Source organism: Quercus robur, chromosome 1 (assembly GCF_932294415.1).
Source record: "Quercus robur chromosome 1, dhQueRobu3.1, whole genome shotgun sequence".
NCBI lineage: Eukaryota > Viridiplantae > Streptophyta > Magnoliopsida > Fagales > Fagaceae > Quercus > Quercus robur.
Window position 1 is genome coordinate 39,017,396 of NC_065534.1, and position 25,020 is coordinate 39,042,415.

The window sequence follows — 25,020 nt, forward strand, 5'->3', positions numbered from 1 at the left end:
AAAAGCGTAAAAGGGAGGGGGCGTACCTGGAAGTTAGGGAGAAAACTGAGTAGGTAAGGAGCAAAATACGCGAAGGAGAAATCAACCGCACAGAGAATGGGGAAATGGGAAAAGGAAAAGCCAAAGAAATCAAAAGACTCTGCCTTGGAAAGTGCGGGAAAACTGAAAAGGCACTCATCGGAAATGAGACTCTCCAGCCAATAAAAATCAAACACGGGGCACTAAGATGAGCCACAGCCGCCATTACGCAATCAAGGCGGAGTAGAACTCCAAACGCCATAACTAAAAAAAAAAAAAAAAAAAAAAAAAAAAAAACACATATAATAATAACCATATAAGCCTATAAAAACCTTTTCATATTCCTATAATCGTCCAGGATATGGACGACCCATGGAATAGGGGGGCAGCTGATACGCCCAGTCAAATTATAATCAACGATACAATGCCAAACATGGATGATCTCAACAAAACCGTCCTGAGGGAAAAGGTCGTCGTTACAAGACATTAATCAACCTTTAGACCGTTGGGAAGGACAGCTCATCATTAACACCCTGCAAGGGCGTTACCAAGCAAGATTAAAGCCTCCATTAAAACTCCACCAACGGCTAGAAGAATCCACCTGTAAGCACACATATATAAAGACTGAACCCCGAAAGGGGTGGGGGTAAGAAAAACACTCTAGTATATTATTCTCATTGCTCTCTTTTGTCAATCTTTCTAACTTTGGCATCGGAGATCTTTTCGCAGGCACAACGCCGGCGAACTACTTCCTTTCTTCCGTCCACGAATTGCAGAAGATTGGATTGGTCAGGGACGGCTTCCATCTGGACGATCATAATAAACTGACGATCTGTTCATCATCAATAATTTTTTTTTAATAAAATGATCTTCAAAACCCAAATATTTTAAGATGTTAAATTGAAGGACCAAAAATAATCACTCCAAGCATACTACTTCAATATTTTTATTTTACTGAAGAGGGTTGTTATTAAAGCTACTAAGGAGAATCTAAACTATTTCATATAAAAGGACAACAACAGTTTAGCCTATGGTTGTGAAGTGGATTAGGATGTAGTTTCCACTCCTAAGAAAGAAAGGGGCTGAGTTTGAGAATGTGCAACTATTTAAATCAATGAATAAATAATGCTAAGAACACGTTTGATCTAAAAAGTTAATATCAATTTAGAGCTAGCTTGCTTTAGTTAAGATGAGGGAGGAGGATAAGGGTATTTGACTTCCATCTAAATCAAGCCACTATATTTGTGCAAACACCTAGGATTGCATTGGAGTCATAATAGAGATTGATTGCCTAGAACCAAATTTGAATGGAAATTAGTCCAAAGTCACGAGGTTGGGTGTCTAGTGCATTCAATAGTATAGTCAAGTTCACCACAGAAAATGTTTCATGCATATCCATAAGACAAAGAGTTAAAGCATTAGTACAATACCCAATCTCTCAAATGTTATATATTGGTATATTTTAGCATCAAAATCTCAAAAAGCCCCATTACCTGGTCTTCTAATTGTAAAAAAATTTACAATCTTGCTACAATACCATCCTAAATCTAAGATGGTACTGTAGCAGGATTGTGTAATAAAAAATTGTTTTTTAATCTCTGTTTCATCTTCTTTCTCCTCTCTCTGTCTCATTATTGCAATTCTCTTTCTCTCTCTTCCTTCTCTCTCTTTCTTTTTGCTCTCTCTTCTTCAAACCCGAAACCATCTCAGGCTTCATTCCTCTCTCTGAAATCGGCATGGAGACAACGGCAATGGAGGCGTGGAGATCAACTTTCGTGGTGGAGGCATGGAGATCGTGGAGCCGTGGTGGTACCGTGGTTGTGGCTAGGTAACAGTGGTAGTGGTGTTGGGTCTCAATGTTGGGTAACGATGGCTGGGTAACTGTGGTTGTGGCTAAGTTCCAATGGGTTTAGGTTGGATTTTTGGAATGGGTTTGATTTCCGATAGGTTCTGATGTGGATTTTTCTTTAATTTTTTCTGAGTTTCTATGCATGGTGGTGGTGGGTGTGTTGTTGTTGTGGTGGTGCCTTTGGTTGTGGTGGCAGAGATGTGTTTCAGTTGTGTGGATTTTTGTTTTGATTTTTTTGTGAGTTTCTGTGCATGGTGGTGGTGGGGTGGGTTGTTGCCGTGGTAGTGCATCTGATGGGTTTCCTTGGTAGGTCTAGTGGGTGGTTGTTGGTTGTTGATTCGGGTTTGATTTTGTCCTATGGGTTTAATTTTCACCATGGTTGTGGCAGTAGTGTTTGGTGGGTTTTTTAGCAGTGGTTTTATGGGTTTTGTGGGTGGAGGTGTGGTGAATTTTATGGGTTTTGATCCCGATGGTAGGGGTGGGTTTTTTTCGTGGTGGTGCTGGGTTTCTTGTGGCAGAGATGGTGGTGATGGGTGTTTGAAAGAGAGAGACAGTGAGGAAAAGATAAATAGAGTGATGAGAGAGAGAGAGAGAGAGAGAGAGAGAGAGAGAGAGATTGAATTATATTATTTTATTGGGTAGTGTATATTATTTTAATGAGTTGAATAGGAAAATAAAAGTTGGGATGTTGGGTGTGTTGTAAAATGATATAGTATAATAGATAAAATAGTTTTTGAGATGGTAAAATGAGATTTTTTTTTTTTTTTTTTTAAAGAAACCAGATACTAATGCTCTTAATCGGAGTGTTAGACACGCCTAAAATTTGATCTACATTAAATTCTCAACCACCCTTTAGGATGATTGATTGGCTCAAGTGAATTTGATTGTACATGGGTCATATCATGAAAAGAACAATTTCTAAGGTTCTTGGATCAAGAGAAAATCAAGAGTTCCAAACCAGTATAAATGGAGACCCAACCTTAGGGAAAATGTTTGAGATTTTCTAACTAAAAATCATAATATTAATTACATTATTTGCTAATTTAACCATTAGAACCTTCTTGACAGTCCCTTAGAGCATTAGCATCCGAGGATGTAAAATAGTGTCTATTTTACATTATCAAAACTTATTTTATCTATTTTACCATCCCATATTACAACTCACTCAACATCCCAGTTTCTATTTTTACGTAAAACTCATTAAAATAATATAAATTATACTAATAAAATAATATAAAAAACTCATTTCTCTCTCCCCTCCAATCTTTGTCTTTCCTCTCTTCCTTTGTTTCTATCTCTCTAGCAACCACCACATGAGAAAGATGAGCTTAGCCACCCAGCAGCAACCCAACTCCGTAGCTCAGCCACTACCACCACCAACCAATTACCGAAAATTGATCCAACTAAGAACAACAACAAACCCACCGAAATCCGCAACAAAACCATCAACTACCCACCACAAATCCAAAACAATAAACCCATCCACTATCCACACAAACCCATTGGAGCAAACCACAACCACAACAACAAACAACCAAAACAAAAGGCAATCACCCAATTTATTAAAAAATAAAAATATGTCTAGTTAAACTCCAAAAAAATAAAAAAATAAAAACAAAACAACTATCACACCCACAACCAAAAAAGAAAAAGAAAAAGGCAACGTCCAAAAAAAAAAGGCAACATGCCCACCCACAACCCAAAAAAAAAAAAAACAAACAAACAAAAAAGCAACGTTGAGGAAAGAAAAGAAAAAAAAAAAAAAAAAAAAAAGAAGGGAAAGAGGCAACGTACCCAGCACACAAAAAAAAAAAAAAAAAAAAGGGAAAAAAAATGAACTAGACATGGGCATTTTTTGTCCATTAAGCAGTCTCATTTTCTCTCTTCATTTTTCTCTCAATTTTGGGGAGAAAACTTTTTGGTAGGTCTGGGGAAAAAACACCTGGACCTCACCATTTATTTTTCTTTCTCCCCACTCAACCAAAAATACTTAGAAAAGTTTGTCTTCCCATTTTCTCTCTAAAATTTTCCATTTACCCTATTTCACCTCCAAACAAACACACCCATAAAGTAAAAATAATAACAAATGATTATTTAAATAAAATAAAGTGTATAATAAATAATATGATGTGAGTATTTTATAAAAGTAGTTGTATAAAATAGAAAAAGTAGGTTCTTATACTATAATAGATAAAAAGTTTTGGAAAAAATGCTCATACACCCCCTTAAACTTTGAGGTTATAGCCTTTACACCCCTTGAACTTTCATTTTAGCCAATTTAGTACCCGAACTATACATATGTGCCAAATCACAACTTCCGTTTGTTTGGCTGGTTAATACTAATGTCTACTCAATTCACGTAATACACACAGGTGAAAAAAAAAAATTCCAAACCGATTCACAAAGAGATGGAGAAAGATTCTTAAAAGAGAAAAACTGAGGTGATTAGAAAGAGATCACTTATGCTTGTGGTCTTGCTACTACTAGCGTCGTTCTTGGTTCTGACCGGCATCTCTCTTCATGATGTGGAGGCGGCCAAACGTGAGTGACTTGGAGAGAAGCTAAAAGCCTTTGATCAACTAGGAAGAGAATTTAAACTGTAATCTAAGAGATCCAAGAAGTTTCAAAGTTTGCAACTTCAGAGCAAAAAGATTGTTCCCACCAAGTCGATCAGAATATCAATTTTTTTTTTTTTTTAAATGCTAACTAAGACAAAGATAAAGATAGAGAAGACAAGGAAAGCTTTGGTTTAGACCTGAAATGTTACAACTCCAATTCCAAAAAAACTCCTGTTTTTTGTACTATAGTATCGAAATTCTAGCCACTGTGTGTAAGTTTTGCTAGAGTGGCCTTTACATAAATATCAAATCAAGACATGGATGAATATTTTAGAGTCCCGATTCTTTGCTTTTGGAGTCCTTAATTCCTTGTGGAAAGGAAGAATGAAAGTGATGAGTTGGTTGTCATTTTTTGGCCGTGTCACCTCCAAGCTACTAGAAGGACACCATGAGATCAAAAGCTGATGGATCAAACGAAAATGCCACCACATTCGACAAAAAGGATGATGGCTATATCGGTGTATATTTGAGAAGTGAGATTGTGATGATGATGGATGGTTGAGATTGGATTTTGGAGGGAAGAGCTACTGTTGTTTTAGATTTGGGACCTGATGATATTCCCTCCACTAAACATTTTGTCCTCTCTCAATGGATTTGGATTTTTTTTTTGCCCATGTGTACCAAGTGAGTTAAGTAGATCGTTAATGTCAAACGGTTAACAAATAGAAGTTGTAATTTGGCAAATGTATATAATTCAGGTATTAAATTGGTTGAAATGAAAGTTTAAGGGGTATAAGAGCCATAACCCCAAAGTTCAAGGGGTGCATACGAATTTTTCTTTTTCCAAAAGTTTTAGACATGAATGCTCTTTAGTGGTCATTGACTTAGGTAGGTTGACAATTGTGAAAATATTTGTGGGATTTTTTTTTTTTTTTTTTGAAGGGGAATAAAGATTCATTGCCACAAGAAAGTGAAGTACAACAGGAAAGACAAAACAAAGGAAAGAGACACCCAGACACAATCTTGATAGCGTAGGAACAACATACAAAGATAGACCCTCCCAAACCAAAAAAGATTTACCCTATACACTCCAGTGAGCTAAGAAAGCTTATGTACTACCCTGTTGAACTCCCTTTTCAAGTGCACAAAACTACACGAGCAGAAACAGCCCAAGGATCCCACGAATAGAAATTGTCCCAAGCCCATCATTTCTCTCAGCAGCACTGCCCGTCAGTCACCATTTTTAAAGCAGAGTCAGCTAAACCTGAGTGGACTGTTTCACAGAAACGCTTTTGAGCCCGAGTATCCTCTTCCTCTAAAACTTCTTTCCCTCTCAAATGCTTTGTTCCTACCTCCATCATCTGGGCGAGAGTTTGTTCATTGTTAGTTTTTCCTTTCGCACAGGCAACTTTTTTCAGGCTGCCTTTACCTATAATCTATTTTCCTTTCTCATTGGCTTTGGCCTGAAGAATCACACTATCTTTGATAGTACAGGCCTCTTTATTCTTTATTGGGCTGTCTTTCTCATCTTTATCCAGAGAAGCATTTGTACTTGGGCTCCCCTGAGAGATAGACCCTTTTGGTCCTTGTGAGGTAGGGCCTTTTGGCCCATGAGAGATAGAGCCTCTTTGCTCATTAGAAACATTCGGAACTAGGTGAACACGTGACTTCTCACAAAAATCCAAAACACTCATTACCTGCTCTGAAGCTCCACTGATGACCAGTACGTCCCTTGGGAGCTGTTCATTCACACGTGTGGTGTTACCACTTACTTAGGTATCGCCCTTCACTAAGTTTTGGTTCCCGCCCTCTAAGCCTTTAACCCAGAAGCGCTCCGATAAAGAACCAGTCGCCAGCCGGACCTTTCCCTGTATTCCTTACTCGTCAGAAACATCACAGTTCTTTCCCTTGCTCGAGTTCTTTTCCTTGGCGGTCTCTTTTGCAGTCCATCCAACCCTTAACCAGTCCCCATACTGATGACAAGCACTTTGCCAATCATTGGACGTTGGGCAATGTTTATTATCATGCCCGAGCTTCCCATAGATGAAGCAGACAGTAGGTAGCCTTTCATATTTAAACGTAAGCCATAGGCATTTTCCATCAGAGCTTGCAATATAAGCTCCCCTTCTCAATGGCTTTTCAATCTCCAAATCCACACAGATTCTCACGAATTTTGCCTAATCAAATTGCCACAAACGCCTATCAACTTCAATAAATCTTCCTAGCTTGCTACCAATTTCGTCCCACACTTCTTGTGACATATGCTCAAAAGGAAGACCCTAAATTTAAACCCAAAAGGGAGAATGGGTGAAAGAAATATTTGTGAAAGTCAGCCCTTTTTTCCATCTATAGAGTAAAAGGAGATTGTTGTCGAAACTCCAAGGCCCACACCTCTCAACCCACTCTAATTGATACTTTGAGCTAAACTTGAATTGGAGTATATTATTTCCAACTTCCACTATTCTCATGTCTGAACCCATTTTCCATGCTGATCTAAGGGTGCTCTTCAGAGCTTGTTGGTTCTGTTGCCGATCAGAGAGAAGCCACCCAAAAAGACTTAGAGAACATTCTTCAAGGAGGTCTGAGTTGTTTGTGACAGTGACAAGAATAGCTTTTTTTTTTTTTTTTTTTTTTTTTTTTTGTGAGATGCAAGTTCTGTAAACTATAGAGAATACTCAAATCCATAACCGGAAATTATTAGTTATTGCCTAAAGAGAACTAAAAGACTACTAGACAACCCATAGAACTGAAGGTTAGGGATAAAGTAACTCGCATTCAAACCGAGAGAGAAAATAAGAGGCTGTTTGGATTGAGTTTTTTGATAACTCAATTCTCTGTTTCCATAACTCATAACTCAAAAATGGTGGGACCCATAGTAAAAAGGTTGTTTGGCCAAACGATAACTCTGTTTCCATCACTCAATTATCTAATTTTTGAGTTATGAGTTATGGAAATTGAAAACAACAAAAGACTGTTTTCAGTTTCCATAACTCATAACTCAATGGCATTTCCGTAAATAAACACACATAAGGGACCCACAGCCGCAACTTTTGACCACCTTTTGACTTTTTTTTTTGGGTTGGCGTTGGCTGTTTGTTTTTTTTTTCTTTTCCTAGGTTGGCCGTTCAGGTTTTTTTTTTTTTTTTTATTTTTTTTCCTGGGTTGGCGTTGTTCTTTTTTTTTTTTTTTTTTTTTTTTTCTTTTCTTTTCCTGGGTTGGCTATTCGGTTTTTTTTTTTTTTTCCTGGGTTGACTGTTCGGTTTTTTTTTTTTTCTAGGTTGGCGTTGTTCTTTTTTTTTTTTTTTTTTTTTTTTTTCTTGGGTTGGCTGTTCGGTTTGGTTTTTTTATTTTTATATTAGCTTCGGTGAGTTGGGTACTAAAAAAAAAAAAAAAAAACTGTACTGCCTGATAGGTGTGGAACCCATGAATAGTATGAAAAAATTGAGTGATGAAAATAAAAGTGATGTTGCCAAATGAGTGTGAAAAAATGAGTGATGAGTGATGAGTGATGAAAAATCCTTACCCAAACAGGCTCTAAACTCCTACTATGCGTAGAGTTTTTTGGGATTTTTTGTTTTTGGTAATAGAAGAACCTTTTGTTAAATGGGCCATAAACGGCGTCGTATGAAGAGTTCATAATGGCACTTCTGTAATTATAGTGCATAGATAGAAGGAATAAGCCTCAGTTTCTAGCATATAAATAGTGAGCTAGGGTTTATGGTCGCCCTAGCTCTTTGTTTCGCAGGTGCAGCCGAGTGAGAAGACCAGCTCCAACGTCGGCGCCGAGATCTACGATACCACAACTCCAACATGGTTCGATTTTCACCGCTCTATCTTCCCCATTATTTTCCCATCAATAACAGCGTTTTCTTTTGTACTTCGTTGAATATACTATACATGTTTACATTTCATTTCCTAATCTTAATTTGGTTCCAGTGTTAGGGGATTCATGGGGGTTTGTCTTTGTGTTACTGGTGGATTAGGAACCATCATGGGTTTTTCTGCTAATAATTGATTTCACTTAAATCCATAATATAGAGATTCCATTACTTCATTTTTTTTTTTTTGGTTTTGTTTTTGTTTTCATTAGGTTGTTCTACTTTGATTGAATAGCCAGTGAGTTTTTTTAGTGGGAGAAATTCAGCAGAACTTTAAGGAATTTGAATACAAATATGTTTTATTACTTACAAAAGTATCTATGTATTTTGAGTGTTTTGAGGGTGTTGGGAGGGGCTGGAATTAGTAGGCATTGTACATATCGGTTCATTCAGATCTGGGGAAGCGTGAGTCGATGGATTCTCATATTTTGAGATGCTCAGTATCGTTTAAAGTGTGTATTTTTCGAATTTGTTAATCATATTATTGAAGAATATAGTAGAAGGTAATTTTTAGAGAGGAAATGCCTTTGTAGGTTATTAATGTCCTGTGATGCATTTTTGACCCTTTATTTGTTCTTGATTACTATGTTACATTACAGGCTAGAGGTTTGAAGAAACATTTGAAGAGGCTTAATGCGCCAAAGCATTGGATGCTTGACAAACTTGGGGGTGCATTTGTAAGTGAAATCATTAGCGTGTAGACTATTTGGAACTTCATTTCCTGTTTCTTTTCATTACCTCCTCCCCCAGTTGTATGATGTTTTCTATTTTTCTTTTTTTACAGGCTCCCAAGCCATCGTCTGGGCCCCACAAATCGAGGGAGTGCTTGCCCTTGATTCTCATCCTGAGGAACAGGTTGAAGTATGCACTCACATACCGTGAGGTCATTGCCATTCTGATGCAACGACATGTTTTGGTTGATGCGAAGGTTAGGACTGATAAGACCTACCCTGCTGGCTTCATGGGTATGCACACTTCCGTCTTATTTATTTATTGTTTGATATTCTTTCAATGCTAATAGCACTATTCAAAGTTTGCTGCAATGTTGTGAATGGTTTTGTATTAGCTACAATTATATAAGCCATGTTGATTTCTGGTTTCTTTAGTATTGGCTTGCTGGATGATTTAGAAATATTCTGAAAGTTTGGAACTCTTTTCATTTTTTCAGATGTTGTATCAATTCCCAAAACAAACGAGAACTTCCGTCTCCTTTATGATACCAAGGGTCGGTTCCGTCTGCACTCAATTAGGGATGAAGAGGCAAAGGTTGGTCAATACGAATAACTTCTTTGTTCTTGCTGGACTTGGGTCATTGCATTCCCTTCCTGGTGTTGCTTTTAAAACAAGTGTCATCATTGAATTCTTTATACAATGGGATACAATATCTGCAACTCCTACTAATAAGCTATGTTCAACAGTCTTACTAGTCAGATTGATTTGATTGCACAGTTGTGACTGTCTATATGGTTAATGATTTGTTTTGAAAATGGGCTTAACACTGCTTAAGCTCTATTAATTGTTTTTCTATAACTAGCTTCTATAAATTAATTAAACTAACAATAAGTTTTACAACAAGTTTTTGTAAGTTAATTAATTGAACATTAAGTTTTATGATAAGCTTCTGTAAATTTATAATCTAATAATAGGTTAGGGGAAAAACTGATACTCTTACCTTAGCGCCTTTTTCATGCTTTATGGCTCTTGGCTTGTTCATCTAGGTTCTAAAGGCAAGCACATCAGTAAAGGCACCTTGTCTTGTAGCCTTAGAGGCACCTTACTGGCGCCTTGCCCCACCCAGCTTGCCTTTGACTTCCTATAAGAAGAAAATCATTGACATGATTGGATGAAAAAGTTATTTTGACCATCTTCATAATTCCTCTTGCAGTTCAAGCTCTGCAAGGTCCGGTCTGTGCAGTTTGGGCAGAAGGGAATCCCCTATCTCAACACCCTTGATGGGCGAACTATCCGCTATCCTGACCCAATTATTAAGGCTAATGACACCATCAAGCTGGACTTGGAGACTGGCAAGATCACCGATTTCATTAAATTTGATGTTGGAAATGTTGTCATGGTGACTGGTGGAAGGAACAGAGGCCGTGTTGGAGTCATTAAGAACAGGGAGAAGCATAAAGGAACCTTTGAGACTGTTCACATCCAGGATTCCACAGGTCATGAGTTTGCCACCCGTCTTGGAAATGTGTACACCATTGGCAAGGGCACAAAGCCATGGGTCTCTCTCCCCAAGGGCAAGGGTATAAAGTTGTCAATCATTGAAGAGGCAAAGAAGAGGCTTCAAGACCAACAGACTACTGCTGCTTAAATATTGTTGTGGTTCCATTATAGTTTTAGAAGATTACTTAGGTGAAGTTTACTCTTGCAATTTGACCCCTCTAGCTTGGGGTGTGTTTTATTTGAATTTTGCGCTACTTGTTTTTGGACAGTCCTATGAGTTGCAATATTTATGCCTAATTTTGTTTTGCACTACAATGGGAAGTATCAGACTATTTTGATCAGTTTACTGTGTGTTGGAAAATTTTATCTACAGGTCTTGTTAATTTACTCTGCATTTCCAGTTCTTGTGCTTTTAGGTTGTTATTGATCTCAGTTGTGTAGAATTTTGCAATGGCAAACTGCTCCTGTCAGTTGGACACTCAGGCTTCACAACCTGAATTGTCCATTCTCAAATCTTTATACTATTAATGGCGCTGGTATTGTTAATAAATCAGTTTTAAGGATTGTATTAACTATTTGGATCTTCTACTAGTAAACTCTCCTCCTCATAAAGATGGAAAGAAGAGACATAAGTGATTCTATAATTTGATTTAGAGGTCTGGAGAGGTTCTCTTGGAGAGCCAGGGGAGCTTGGGATACTCGCTAGATTGTACGATCATCCAAACTACCACATTGATTGAAATCTGATTTAGTATCTACAAAACAAAAGTCCGCTTCTTATCCTTATTTTCTCTGACGGCGAGGACAAAGATCTAACTCATTGTTTCTCCAAGCCTATAATTGTGCTCTTGTACTGTAAATATAATACCTTAGCGAAGTACTGCCATCAATAGCAGAGAAGCAGCATGTTGATACTGTAGCTTAGAATGAAATCAACCTTGTATCCTTCTGTTATGTTCTCACCCCCGATCACTGAGCAGCATAGAATCAAGAGTGTAAACCACTTCAGGAGTTTTGGGATGAGTTGTTGAGGCTCATGAGCTTTCTTAAACTCATCTCCTTTCACTTATTTATTACAAAAAAAATGCACATGACCATAGTAGCACATGACTTGCTGTCAGTCTTATGGCTTGCCACCTAACTCTGTTTGCAGCAAGTCCTGCAATAGAGTTTGCAGCAAATCCTTCCCCAAAAAAGTATGATGCATTGGAGGAAGCTTTGGACCTGGGAGGCTGTTATACCAACCCTGACCTTTTGAGCAGAGCTTATAATTGATAAACCCCATCTTTCAATTTTCCTTGACGCCACTTATGTAATAACACGGTTACAGAGTTGGAAAGTTCCAATAAGCCTAAAAGATCCATAGAGCAAAGAGTGTCTTTTTCTCTATCAGGCATGTAGGGAGCCAGAAGAAGCCTCAAGATATAGTTATATAGGCTATTGCTTCGCCAAGGTTTAGAGTTTTCTCTCAAGCTTCCTCTGCCTGTTACTAGGCAGGTGCAACCTAAGGGTGGCTCCTACCTCCTCATTTAAAGACACAACTCATCATGGTACGTTTTCTTATCTTCTACATTCTCAATGTTTCATCCTACTTGATTTTGCAGTAGATAATCAAAGATAATGTGTAGCTTTTGTTTTTGTTTTTGTTTTTGTTTTGGGGGGGGGGGGGGGGGGGTGTGGAGGGGTTGCGCATTTCTGAGCAAATTGTTTTGTGTTTTGGTTTAGGGTGAGGCTTCTATTTAGTGCACTGGAGCACTGGACGAGACAAGAGACTGACACATGACCATTTTTGGATATGTGTTGTGTTTGTGTCCTATCCAGTGCTCCAAAGCACTAGATAGATCCTTTGATTTAACAATTTTGCTAAGAGATTAACATGTGATCATTTTTGGATATGTGTCATGTCTAAGGCCCCAAAGCACTAGACAGAAGCCAAATCCTTTGGTTTAATGTTTTTGCCATGCCTCTTTGTTTCACTTGTGTCATTCAAATTGCTTTTCCTGCAGGCTCCTAAACCATCCCCGCTAACCCTTAAAAACGTGTTTCATGGGGTATGCTCATGCTCACTTCAACTAATTTCCTAGCCAGCTTCTTTCACAAATAGTTCTAAAGAGTTTATAGCGTTATTTTGAAAAGAGTGATTTAGTCTTTGGAATTTGACATGAACTCTAAATTATGAGCCCACTTGATGCATGACACGTTCAGAGAGTTTGAAAGCCTAAATGGTTGAAACTCTCACCATTTCTAGATTTTGTATCAATTCCTTCTCCTTTATGACACTGAGGGTAAATTTTGCCTCCGATCAATTACTGATGATGAAGCAGAGGTTGGTCCACTTGAGCACACATTTCGTATGTTATTCTCTCTTTAATTTTGAGAAAAAAGTATTATGTACTTGGCTTCATGATCACTTGCAGAAAAGCAGTCTTGGAGTTCCGTATTTTTGGGCTTCTTTTCTCACTTTCAATTGATTTTTGGTTTTGAACATAAATTGGAAGTAGTAATGGTTCTCAACAATATTTTTAGCAGTGTAATAGTTGGTTGGGTAGAGAATATTATCTGAGACAGTTTTGTAAATTCCTCTGGCAGTTCAATTTGCAAGGTCTAGTCGATGAATTTTAAGAAGAAAGAACCCCTCCTATCTCAACTAATAATTATCTTATGTATCTCACATATGCAGCAGCGTCTCTCTCATAGCATGTGGCCTCAAATCTATGTGAGACCTCCAAAAGTGATGTAGCATACATCAATATGTTACCCAGACTCACTCATTAAAGCCAATGAGACCATCAAGTTGGGCCTAGGGACATGCAAGATGATGCATTTTATCAAATTTGGTGTCGGAAATGTTGTCATGGTGATCGGTGAAGGAAAAGGGGATGTGTTGGAGTAATTAAGAAGGAGGAGAAGCATAAGGGCAGCTTTGAAATTACTCACATTCAAGATGCAGTTGGCAATGTGTTTGAAACGCATCAGAGCAATGTTATCACCATTGTGGAAGGCACAGAGCCTTGGGTGTCTCTTGCCAAAGACGGTGCATCAAGTTGCCCATCATTGAAGAAGCAAGGAGGAGACGGGAAGCTCAAGCGGCTTCTAGTACTTATATAATTATGATTATGATGATTAGAATAGTTTTAGAAGCTTACAAATTGTGAGAAAAGTTAGAAGCTCATGCTGAAGGGCTTGCTTGTTTGCTTCCATTTTGCCTAGTCTTTTGGCAGTATACTAGCTTGCTCTAAGCTGTGCGCCATATTAATTAGCTTAGTGTCTATGTGCATGAACATCTTTTACTGTGGTAACTTATTTGTCAACAACTAATATATGTCAACAACTAATATATGTCAATCTCTCACTTGCCTCCTCTCCCAACATTGTTTCATGGGCACTGCATGGATTTTCTAGTGTACTGTTATCTAACCTTGGGACAAACTTGGAGTCACAGCCATCTACTTGATCTGTCTTACATGGATATGGAAGAATTTGGTTACCCTGGCTTGGTACAACGGGATGTAATGAGAATGGCTTGAGTCCAACATGATGCATTCCTTATAGTTTCCTTAACAGAAGATAACGAAATTGTCGTCATCCTCATCAAATTTTTTTAACTTCAGTTCAAATTTAAGCTTTCTCAAACCTCATAGTCTCTCTAGCTCTACATCATTCTAGTTACCAGCTGTCTGACACCACATAGATCGTTACAGTTCCATAAAGAACTACTACTCATAGAAAGGGAGACTAAATAAAAAATAAAACACCAAACATTCAGCAGTACTGCAACAGAAAAGAATTTGGGTATAATTCTTGATCATGCGGCTTGTGCATCATGGGGAAGCATTTGATCGAAGTGCCAAACACCTGCAAATTCACCCAAGAAAACCACTTCTATCAAACAAATATTGAACATTTAGACATCAACATCCATGTATTTGAAATAAGATGGTCAGTATTGATCAACTTCAAAATTATTTGAACTAATATATAAATGATTACCATGTCCTTTGCCCACCCTTCTCAGCTGTGCTACATATTCTGAGATTTTCTTAATAGCTTCCACCTGAATATAGAAGAAGCAAATGACCAAATCATACACACAATCTTCAAAGTTTAAACTAACATTTATTTAGCAAAAATAGCAGACTAAAGAAAACATGAAAGATGGGTTTACCTACTAAACCATTATCTTGGGTATATGTCATGGATCTTTCAATAGATTTTAGTCTTTCATCAATTTCTTCTTTTAAACTATTACTCTTCTTGGAACTATTATCTTTCTCCTCTTTGTTGACTACTTTGACCAAACTATCACTATTATGTCTTTCATTTTCTTTCTCTTTCCTTGTCATGTGCCTTTCTTTTTTTATGTCACTTTCTATATATAACTTCTTACGTGGAGTTTATATGTTGGCCAGCTTTAGGGTGTTATCATTTTGTCTTTCAATTTTCTCTAACATCTCTTTTACTATGCCTTTCCTTATTATTCCTTTTTTTTTCTCCATCAATTATGTCTAGCTTCTTCTTTTGTTTTATTTCCATAGCACTCTTTTCTTTATCTTCTATATGTGTTGTTCTTTCCATTATTAGGCTATCTTTCTTATTATTGCTCTTTTGTCTTTCTTTGTCATCTTCTTCTTGCATTATTTCTATAAGACTACTTTCTTTCTTTTCTGTCAGAGTTGTTTTTAGTATCTTCAATTTATTCTATTCATCACTTGTCTCTATTAGGTTATCTTTTTTACTATTTTTATATCTGTCATGTTCATTGATATGTCAGTACTTACTAAGTTATCATTTTGTCTATTATGCCAATTATCTATCATGGTTTTTACTGAAGGTAATCTATGATGAGGTTCAAATTCTCTTTCTTTTTCTAAAGTTCAATTTAAAGCTTTCATTTTTTCAACAAGGTTCAAAAAACTATCATTCTTTCTTTCTACTCTAGTGTTTATTATGGATCTTTCAACATTTTCTAAGGATTTTAATTTTTTATTATTCATGTCTAACAAACTATTATTATGTCTATCTGTCGGTTGATTTTATTTTCTGTTAATGTACTTCAATTATTTGTATTACTATTATAGTTATAATTATTTATATCACTGTCAGAATCAGAATCTGTTTCATCATAATCCATATTACTGTTTAACCAATTATTGTCTTTATCTCTTATGCTATATCCTTCATCATAGGATGCCAGTGGTGGGCATACATTGCATTGTACACATAGGAGACATTGTATTCCACGCTGTTAAAAAACAACAAACATGGATAATATGATGATGATCGAGTGCAAATTTTACATATTTAATTTACTTTTCTTGGGAAACAAAAGGAACACAAAAAGGTAACCTTATTACTATTCTTATTATTTCAAAATGTGTCGTGAGAAAATTTACTATTCTTTCCCTCAAATCATTTTGAAGAAAATAGAAATAATTTTATTGAGAAGCTTAAAATAAATAGGTAGACTAAAAGCATATGCAAGGCAAATCCACGGAATTCAACATGAAACCGACAATAATTTACTCCCAAAATTGGAGGATGAAACCGATCGACAATAAATTTTGCAAAATTACATGGTTTGATAGTGTGGTAAAAATGTATATACGACTTGGAGGAAAGAAGAAAATTTTAAATCTTTTGCCGATAAGGTTTGAAACTTGTCAAGCGTCAAGTTAATCCAAATATACATCCCTAACTGGCTAAAAAAACAATATATATATATATATATATATCAGTCTTGAGGACCCCACTAGACAGCCGTAGAGCAATAGATTGAACAAGACCAATAGACTCTTGACTTTATAGATCCAAAATTTTGTAATAAATCAAAAAGGAAGGGAGGAAAGAAATTGTTGTTGCACACGCTCTTTGTTTTATATAAAAGACAGTAATCCTCACGTGCATGTGGGTATTACAGACTGACATATAGGATCTACCAAATGTTTAAGGGACTCTGCATAGGCCCGTCTCACAATATACTTTCCTGGGTCGGAAGTGGGTTCAATCAAGCATAAACATTCCCTTAATTAAGTAAAAAAAAGAACTTAATCCAAGACATGAGCCAATGAGAAAGGTGTATAAATGCAAAGCTGCACACCTAAGAAGGTATAGGCACCCCCTCAAAAAAAAAAAAAAAAGGTATAGGCATTTAAAAAAAAAGAAAAGAAGAAAAAATAATAATAGGCCAAGAGGAAAGGACCCATCAAAATGTATTGTGTGTAGCAGGTCATCAACAATAAAAACATGATAGGAGTTATTTGTTTGTTATTCTTTTTTCCCCTAAATCTTAATAAAAGAAAATACATTTTGTGTAAGAAAGTTTCATCTTTTTTTCAAGAGTCCTTTTTCCAATGTGCTTCGTGAAAGTTGAAACACACACACCATTGTAACCTGGTGGCAGTGCCACGTTTATTTAAGGGTGTTCTCAGTAGGGCTGTCCAAATAAACCGCCCACCTGCCCAACCCGCCCCACCAGCTCGGACCCAACTTGAAATCACCCGATCCGATGGCTCCGGTGGTCGGACTTGGGTCCCGACTCCAAAAACCCGACGCCGGCGGGTCGGGTGTCGAATCTCTTCCTCTAAAACCCGTGAAACCCGACCCGCCCGACGTCCATTAAAATCCGGCCATTTTTTCCCAGATTCCGACCATTTTTTCTAGAATCCGGCAATTTTTTTCCAGATTCCGACCACTTTATCCAGATTCCGACAATTTTTTTCCAGATTCCAGCTAATTTTCCAGATTCCGACCTTTTTTTTTTCCAGATTCCAGCAATTTTTTCACTTAAATCCGTCGATTTTTGGCATAATAAACATCAGATCTGGCCGAACCAGTGATTTCTCATCACGATTTGGCAGAAATCTCGCTGAATCCGACTGGATCTCACCGGATCTTGGATGGATCTGGCAAGATCTTGCCCGATCTGGCGAGATCTCGCCGCGTTTCGAAGGATTCCAATGATAATCGGGTTCACTCGAAACCGATGACCACCCGCCGGCAATCCGAACCGACGAACCCGTTATTGCTATGGGTTGAAAAACGACCACCCGATCTTGTACGGGTCGGTTGCGGGTTGGGAAAAAACCCGACCCGCCTTACCCATGGACAGCCCTAGTTCCCAGGGTGTTCCTAAGAACACCCTGAACTGAAAAAAAAAAAAAAATATATATATATATATATATATAAAATAATTAAAATTTTTTTATTTGTTTACCCTTAAAAAAAAAATTAGGAACACCCTTAATCAAAGTTAGGAACACCCTAAATTTTTTATTTTTTATTTTTATTTGTTCTACTTTCAAGCAAAAAAAAAAAAAAAAAAAAAAAATTGAACTAAAAAAAATAAATAAATAAAAAAATTGTAATAGAGCAAGCGGCAAGCCCACAGATTCTAAAAAAAAAGACAACGAACGGCAAGCCCAATAGATGGTAGCAAACCTAATAACCCACGAATTCTCAAAAAAAAAAAAAAAAAAAAAAAAAAAAAAAAAAAAAAAAAAAAAAAAAAAAAACCAACCTAGTATACTGAAATTAGATCGGGCCTCAAACACTTCACACTTCATAGATGCAAAAACTTCACAGATGCAACAACCAACGGAACGGATGACGGAGTAGGAGATCACCAGATTGGGCCTTAAAGGCTCAAACTTGATCTCCCATTCAAACGGAAACTACACCTCGACGTGCTGCCCCGCCTACCCAATCGGTCTTCCTTAGTTCCTCACCTTGCCACTGTACCCGACGGTGCCACCCCTCAGGTATTTCATCTTTGTGACTCAGTCTTAGTCTCTCTGCTCTTTATCTAAAGAGGGAAGAATGAAAGTGAAAAAATGATATTATGAAATCACTGACTCAAACTCCCTCTCACTCTTTAAGACTTTGAACTGTGATTGTCATTTGTCTGTTGCTTTTGCCTTTTGCTTAGTTTACTTTATAAATTTTTATTAATATTTGCCCTATTTTTGGAGTTATCCGTTGGTGTTGGTGATGGGGAGATAAATTAATTGTCTTTCAGTGTTGGTGTTGGTGTCTTTTGGTGAGATACAATTAATTGGTTTTATCTGATTGGCTCTAGTCTTGTGATTGGGGCCATGGGGCATTGGGGCTTGTCTGTTGAATTGGGGGGTGAATGGGGGCATGGGGCCGGGGTAAATGCACATGGATGTGTGGTTGTGTGCTAGTGCAGTAGTGCAACTAATAATTAATAAACAATCATTTAATTAACCAATAATTAATTGGAGGAAGCAACTAATAAACAATAATTAATAATTTAATTAACTAATACATTATAGAAGACAAAAAAATTAAATTATGTTACTATGTTAGGCTAAACAACAATTAATAATTTTATAATTAATGAAATAACAATATAACAAATTATAGTTTATAAAAGACAAACAAATTAATGAAATAACTAAACAACAATAATTAATAATTTTATTAATATTTCAAATGAACTTATAGTTTATTGTTTATTGTTTTGCTAGAATTATGGATAAATATTTGATAAGAAAACAAAAAATTTCTGGGAAAATTTTTTAGGAACATCTTGGAAAAAATTCCTGGAGCCGCCACTGGTATAACCGATAAACAAACTACACAAAACAAATATTATATATCAAACAATCAAACAAAGAACCACTTATATGAAAATGTATTTATATCGGTACGTTTATACTTCATATGTAATGCTAGAGATTGTAAAATGAAACCAACTTGATCTGCTCATTGATGGCTGCTTCAGACTGGTTCGTGTACTTTTGGCGAGGGAGCGATGCGTAAGGGACAGTAGGGGCCAAGAGGAGCTCCTTCTTCACCTCTTCGAAAGGGTCAAACACAATTTCCAATGTGGGTCTGTTATGAGCTTCCTTTGAAGCTAAAACCACAACCCCATTACCCACATTTCTCTTTGAAACACAAAAGATAAACCGTTTGGAGTTCTTCAAAGCATTGAAAGCTGAGGCAATGGATGATGAGACCAAGAAGTTATGGCTAGCTTTGTGTGAGATTGAAGAAGAAGAAGAAGAAGAGTATAGAATCATTTTGACACACATGAAGAGACAAAGTGACATAGAGATTGAAACAAAGGGAAATGAAGACAATGAAGGTAGTATGGGGAAAGGGTATGAGAGTCCAGGGCGAAGGCATACATTGACCAGGGGGCAATGGCCACCTAAACTATAAATATATATATATGTGTGTATGTGTGTGCGCGCGCGCATTAATTTTAGCAATTTTGTTCTACAAAATTACATTTTGCCCCTTTTAACAATATCATTAATTCTTTTTAGAGTATTGTCACAGTTACAAACTTATCTACAAAATTTTTACAAATTGTTGAGGTACAAATTCTTATTGATTCGCATTTAGGTCTATAACTTACATCACTTTTTTACTTACTAATTATCACTCACTATATCAGCAATATATCTCTAGCATTTTCCTCATTTTGAAGGCCATTAAAAAATTTATAGATCTAAATTCTAAAACAACATATATTAGCCCAAAAACATTTGTGCAACAATAAAAATCACCAATAGCAAAGCTAAAAAAAATTAAGTCCAATTAACCAATTTTACTCAAACAAACAACTAGCCCTTTAAAAAATTTTAAACAGAATAATTTTGTCTTTACCCAGTAGATGCATACATCAAAAACTAAAAAAAAAAAAACCTAAACTACTAAGAAGCCGCCGAACTAGAGGTCAGAGTCGCCCCCTTTAACTCAAAGTCTTGGTTCTGTCCTTAGAGAAAGAGATACCTATATGGCTTGGGGGGATACGTGGCCGTTAATGATGAGAAGCATGGATGGTTGGGATTGAAAATAGGGTGAAGAGCGGGTGTCAAGCTCATGGTTCAAATGAAATTTGTTTTGGTTATGCATCAAATTCTAAAGGGGTTGATCCTGTTACTATCCAACTTCTCTCTCTCTCTCTCTCTCTCTCTCTCTCTCTCTCTCTCTCTCTCTCTCTCTCTCTCTCTCTCTCTCTCTCTTTATTTTTTGAAATGATGATTGCATTTTTTTTATTGTTGAAAAGGGTGATTAAATTATTGAATCTCTGTTGTTGTCTATCTCTAAATTCCAAAACTGAAAAGATATTTCCAATTTTAGTTGTTAGTATTTAAAAAACAAAAAAAAAATGTTGTTTTTTTTTAATAACAAAATCCAGTCTATCTTTCTCATTACATTTTTGTCATTTTTCCTCTTCTAAAATTCAATCAATCTCAAGTAAAGAAAAGAAATCAAAGTCGTACTCAAGTTTGGGTTCCAATTAGCTCAACTAGTAAAATTTTTAATAGTTGAATAAGAGATCTGGGGTTCAATCCCCGCCTACATCAACAATTGATCGGTGTCTTGGTTTGATGATAAAAAGCTATCATCAGGAGCCGATGACATAAGTTAAAACTCTCTAAAAAAAAGTCGTACTTAAGTGAGCAAGCCAAGCTTTGTTGGGTTAGCCTATTAGGCATGGTTGGGGGTGTCCACATGGTTTGGTTGGATTCCCCACCAACCCACCACCTGTAATCAATTGATCCATTAATCAAATTGGTCAAACTTTAAGTCAGTGCATTCAGGTGGAAATTGTTTATCTCCAACTAGTTTGAAAATAAACCTTTCAAACTCTTCCTATATCTTTTTATTGGATGTAAATTTCAAAAATGTAATCGTTCGATTGCATGTCTTTATTATATCCTCTATGCTTGCAAAATTTCAAGAAGATCAAAGATCAATAGTTATGTCATCAATCAAATGATTAAATTACAAGTTTTGTGGTCTAAAATTTTGCATAAAAAAATAAGTTTATTGATCGAATAGTAAATGACATTCGACTTGAATGAAATTTGACATATATGTTAAGAACATACAATTTAACAGTTAAATTTTCAAAATTCATATCCAACAAAAAGATATAAAAGGAGGTTGGAGGGTTTTTCTCCAAACTAGTTTAGTGAAAAACCTTGTTCCATTCAAGTTAGGTAGTTTTGTTGGGTCCAAGTGTGGTATGGGTTCGACTTGGATCCAGTGTCCTATGCATTGGACTCGATAGGATGCTATCATGTGTCTATGAATTACCACATGATAGAGGTCATTGCACTGCAACTGTGGTGAGACACCCTAGGATCACGTTCCCTTAGCATCACTAGCTTCGTTTGGGAATTCATAAGAGAATGGAATGGAATGATCATAAGGGAATTAAAAGGAATGGAATGGAATGTATTTAAGCAAGAGAAAAGAATGGAATGAAATTAAGTAACCTTGTTTGGATGTTTTAAAATAAAGGAATGAAAATGAATTGAATGTAAGTCACCTTGTTTAGGAGTAACATAGAAGGAAATGAATGGAATCATTTTTATGACAATTTTACTATTAGACCCCTATTTTAAAATAAATGGTTGAATATATAGAGATATTTTGGGAGTTGTAGTAAAAAATTCATTAAATCTAATTCAATTTCCTTCCAATTTAAGGAGGAATGAAAATTTATGGTTTTAAGGGAATAGAGACGAATGAGTGTTCCCTCCTACCCATTCTATTCCCTCCCACTTGGACTCCCAAATAAGAGAATAAATTTTCCATTCCCTCCATTAAAACTACAAAATAAGGGAATGAAAAAATATTCTAAAAATATTATTTTAATTAATTTCCATTCCATTCTATTCCCTCCTTCCAAATGAGGGCTTAAGGAGATAATGTTGCCAAATGTTTTTCTTGATTTTATGGCAAAGCACCCACCAACCTCCACCGAGGGAACTCTATAAATACCCCCTCAAAACAAAGAGAAAGGTATGCACTCCATCATCTCGTTACTTTGCAAACTTTCATTAATCTACCATATGAATCTCTTCAATGACTAACCTTTAGAATGTCTTTTACCAACCTCACCAGTTGGTCTTTGGCGTAGTGAATATATCCTTTTCTTTTAATAGGTCCTCGTACCAGTGAGTCGTTGGATAGAAAAAGTATTTTGTATCAAATGATATCACGTTAGTGTTATCAAAATAAAATAAATGTGAGACATGTCAGTAAAAAATAACTACCCCACCAACAAATGAAAGACATGTGTTAGTGGGTAGTTATTTTTATATACATATCTCCCGTTTATTAGATTTTGATATTGCTGATGTGGTATCATTTGATACCAAATACCTTCTCTATTGGATGTCTAAGTTCCGTGTTCTTTGTAATCCTTATTGTGATTCCAATTTTTCATTCCACTCACTTAAAATTGTTAATTTTCTTTAAAGTAAATTCTCTTTCCATTTTGTTTTTGTTTTGGATTCTAATTGGTACAATATCATAAAATGATAGTATATTTTTTGCCCAAAATTGGTTTAATAATAGTAAAGATAAGTATGTCAAACTATTAAACTATCCTTTTATTTATTTATTTAGCTTATTCAGGAGTAGGAAGAGAATGTAGCTAAATAAATTTGAGATTTATCTATACCTTATTTGAGAGTTTTGGGAAAATGAATAAAATGCTTAGGAAGGAACATTCAGTCTATTGCATAGTTTAAAAACCAGGTTGAATCGATCAATTCAATTGGGAACTAGACACCAATTTGGTTAGGTAAAAACCCCAAAAATTGATCAAAAACTGGAAATGGGAGCTTTCCCAATTCTTTGATTGCACTAGTTTTTAAAACCATGGTCTATGGTATTCCTCTCAAAAGTGTGAGAAGCACTCATTTATTTAAGGAAATATAAGGTGAAATCTCAATTTTATCCATATTATGAGTAAAGAAAATTAAAAGATGAAGTAGTCTATTTATCTATATATATATATAAAACCGAAGCCTCTGCTGCCACCACAATTTTCCACGTCAGCACAATATTTAAAAAATAAAAAATAAAAATAAAAACATTATAACACCTCAAAACCCTAGCAACCTTACCCTCAAAACCCTAGCAACTTTACCCCTCTCTCAAGTTAAGAAATATAAAGCCACAGTTTCTGCAAACTCTCTCTCTCCAAACGTAAATATCAAATTCAACCCCTTTAATTGAGTTATGTTGATTTTGTTTTTTTTGTGTGTGTGTATAGATGGTCATAATACTCCGGTATTCCAAGAAAAGTTTGTGTTTTCGTTAATTGAAGGCCTTAGAGAGATAAGTGTTGCAGTTTGGAACAGCAATACAAAAGACGATTTCATTGGCAGCGGAAAGTAATTACTTTGTCTCATATTTTTGTTTTTTGAATTGATTTTGTGTGCTTTTTAGACCATTTTGGATCAATTTTGTTAATTGGGCGTTTTTTTTTTTTTTTTGATAGGGTCCAATTGGGGAAGGTTCTTTCAAAGGGTTACGATGACCGCATTTGGTATCTATATACTAATAGTGGGAGGTAAGTGCTATAAATTACTAACCCTTTTTAAGTGTATAATCTGTTTCTAAAATTATCTATAATATTTTGTCCTCCGAAAATTTTATCTCTTTAATTTTATTATATTGTGTTTCTTAAGCTATAGGCAGATTTTCTTTGTTTCTTATTTTCAATAATAAATCATTTTATTGTAATACCGGTAATTGTTTGAGAAATCCAATATGTTCATATCTCTATAGAATAGAGAATAGTAGAAGCCAATTTTATTACAACTACTTAAATTGAGTTGACTTAATTCCGTACAATTACAAAATATAGCATGAAAAATAATGGAATTAATTGTTGTAATTTTTATTTTCTTTCCATGTTTTGAATTTCCATGTTTTTATTGTTGATGAGAAATTAAGGCTCAGTTGCACAATATGTGTAAATTCTTCAGAAGACTATTTTAAATAGTAAATCAATGTGTCTCTTACATTTGGGTATTAGTTAGAATTATTTTCAAATTATTGTACCAGTAAAAGTGAATGTGTATAAATTTTGTTTAACTAACCCGTGCATCGCACGGGTTAGCGACTAGTATATAATAATAGGTGAAGTTGAGAGAAACTTAAATTAGAATTCCAAATTAAAATTCCAATTTTGCGCCATGTGTCCCAAATTATTTATTCTTAAAAAGTTTTATTTTTAATTTTAGAATTAATTGTGGGACCACATCATAAATATTTATCTAAGTGAGTTATTAAGTATAAAAACCAAAGAATCTAGAATAAATAAATCGCCAAAAAAAAAAAAAAAAAAAGTGCTTCACAATAATTTTAAAAAAAAAAAAAACATGGACAATTTACATTTTATACCTAATAATATCCATACAAAATTTTTTAAAGAGTTAACAAAATATAAAAATGATTATCAATAGTATTTAAATTATATATATAGGAATTGTGGGGCCCAACAATATATGGGCCAGGTCCACTTGTTCACGGGAAGCTTTAAGGCCCAAGCCGAAGAAGGTGGTAGTCCAAGCTCATTAGCGCAAATCACAAATGGGCCCAGAAAAGTGGCCGAGGACGGTGCAGCCCTCGGCTGGCCCAAAGCTCCACCAAGAAAAGGGGGCAAAAGCGGCATAGGGACAATCTTAAAAGAAAATCTGAAATATCTAGGAAAGGCTGCCCTTACTGCCTTTCCCAGACTGAGTTTTGCACCTAACAGAGCCATATC

General features: G+C 35.8%; 3 protein-coding genes across 3 annotated transcripts; 1 reads left to right on the top strand and 2 right to left on the bottom strand.

Annotated features, from left to right (window-relative positions):
- Positions 1-8,081: 8,081 nt before the first annotated feature.
- On the top strand, positions 8,082-10,816 carry LOC126689397 (40S ribosomal protein S4-1). Its single transcript, XM_050384576.1, has 5 exons — positions 8,082-8,238; positions 8,903-8,980; positions 9,088-9,268; positions 9,472-9,569; positions 10,189-10,816. The coding sequence occupies exons 1-5, from the start codon at positions 8,236-8,238 to the stop codon at positions 10,621-10,623; spliced, it is 795 nt and encodes a 264-aa protein (XP_050240533.1). The 5' UTR covers positions 8,082-8,235; the 3' UTR covers positions 10,624-10,816.
- A 3,464-nt stretch (positions 10,817-14,280) lies between these two features.
- Positions 14,281-14,818, bottom strand: LOC126708907 (ferritin, chloroplastic-like). Its single transcript, XM_050408945.1, has 3 exons — positions 14,645-14,818; positions 14,466-14,529; positions 14,281-14,330 (listed from the first exon to the last, which is right to left on the bottom strand). The coding sequence occupies exons 1-3, from the start codon at positions 14,816-14,818 to the stop codon at positions 14,281-14,283; spliced, it is 288 nt and encodes a 95-aa protein (XP_050264902.1).
- Positions 14,819-15,638: 820 nt separating this feature from the next.
- LOC126708975 (ferritin-3, chloroplastic-like) lies at positions 15,639-19,516 on the bottom strand. The gene is made up of 2 exons (XM_050409068.1): positions 19,191-19,516; positions 15,639-15,717 (listed from the first exon to the last, which is right to left on the bottom strand). The coding sequence occupies exons 1-2, from the start codon at positions 19,514-19,516 to the stop codon at positions 15,639-15,641; spliced, it is 405 nt and encodes a 134-aa protein (XP_050265025.1).
- Between the last annotated feature and the right edge of the window lie 5,504 nt (positions 19,517-25,020).

Excerpts from the sequence above, each read along its gene's own strand:
- LOC126708975 (XM_050409068.1), bottom strand. The coding sequence starts at position 19,516 with ATGATTCTATACTCTTCTTCTTCTTCTTCTTCAATCTCACACAAAGCT. Across the intron at positions 15,718-19,190 it reads GCCATCAATGAGCAGATCAA|CGTGGAATACAATGTCTCCT; the intron begins GTTGGTTTCATT and ends GTTTTTTAACAG.
- LOC126708907 (XM_050408945.1), bottom strand. The coding sequence starts at position 14,818 with ATGACAAGGAAAGAGAAAGAAAATGAAAGACATAATAGTGATAGTTTG. Across the intron at positions 14,530-14,644 it reads ATACCCAAGATAATGGTTTA|GTGGAAGCTATTAAGAAAAT; the intron begins GTAGGTAAACCC and ends TTCTATATTCAG. Across the intron at positions 14,331-14,465 it reads AAGGGTGGGCAAAGGACATG|GTGTTTGGCACTTCGATCAA; the intron begins GTAATCATTTAT and ends GTGAATTTGCAG.
- LOC126689397 (XM_050384576.1), top strand. Across the intron at positions 8,981-9,087 it reads ACAAACTTGGGGGTGCATTT|GCTCCCAAGCCATCGTCTGG; the intron begins GTAAGTGAAATC and ends CTTTTTTTACAG. Across the intron at positions 9,269-9,471 it reads CTACCCTGCTGGCTTCATGG|ATGTTGTATCAATTCCCAAA; the intron begins GTATGCACACTT and ends TCATTTTTTCAG.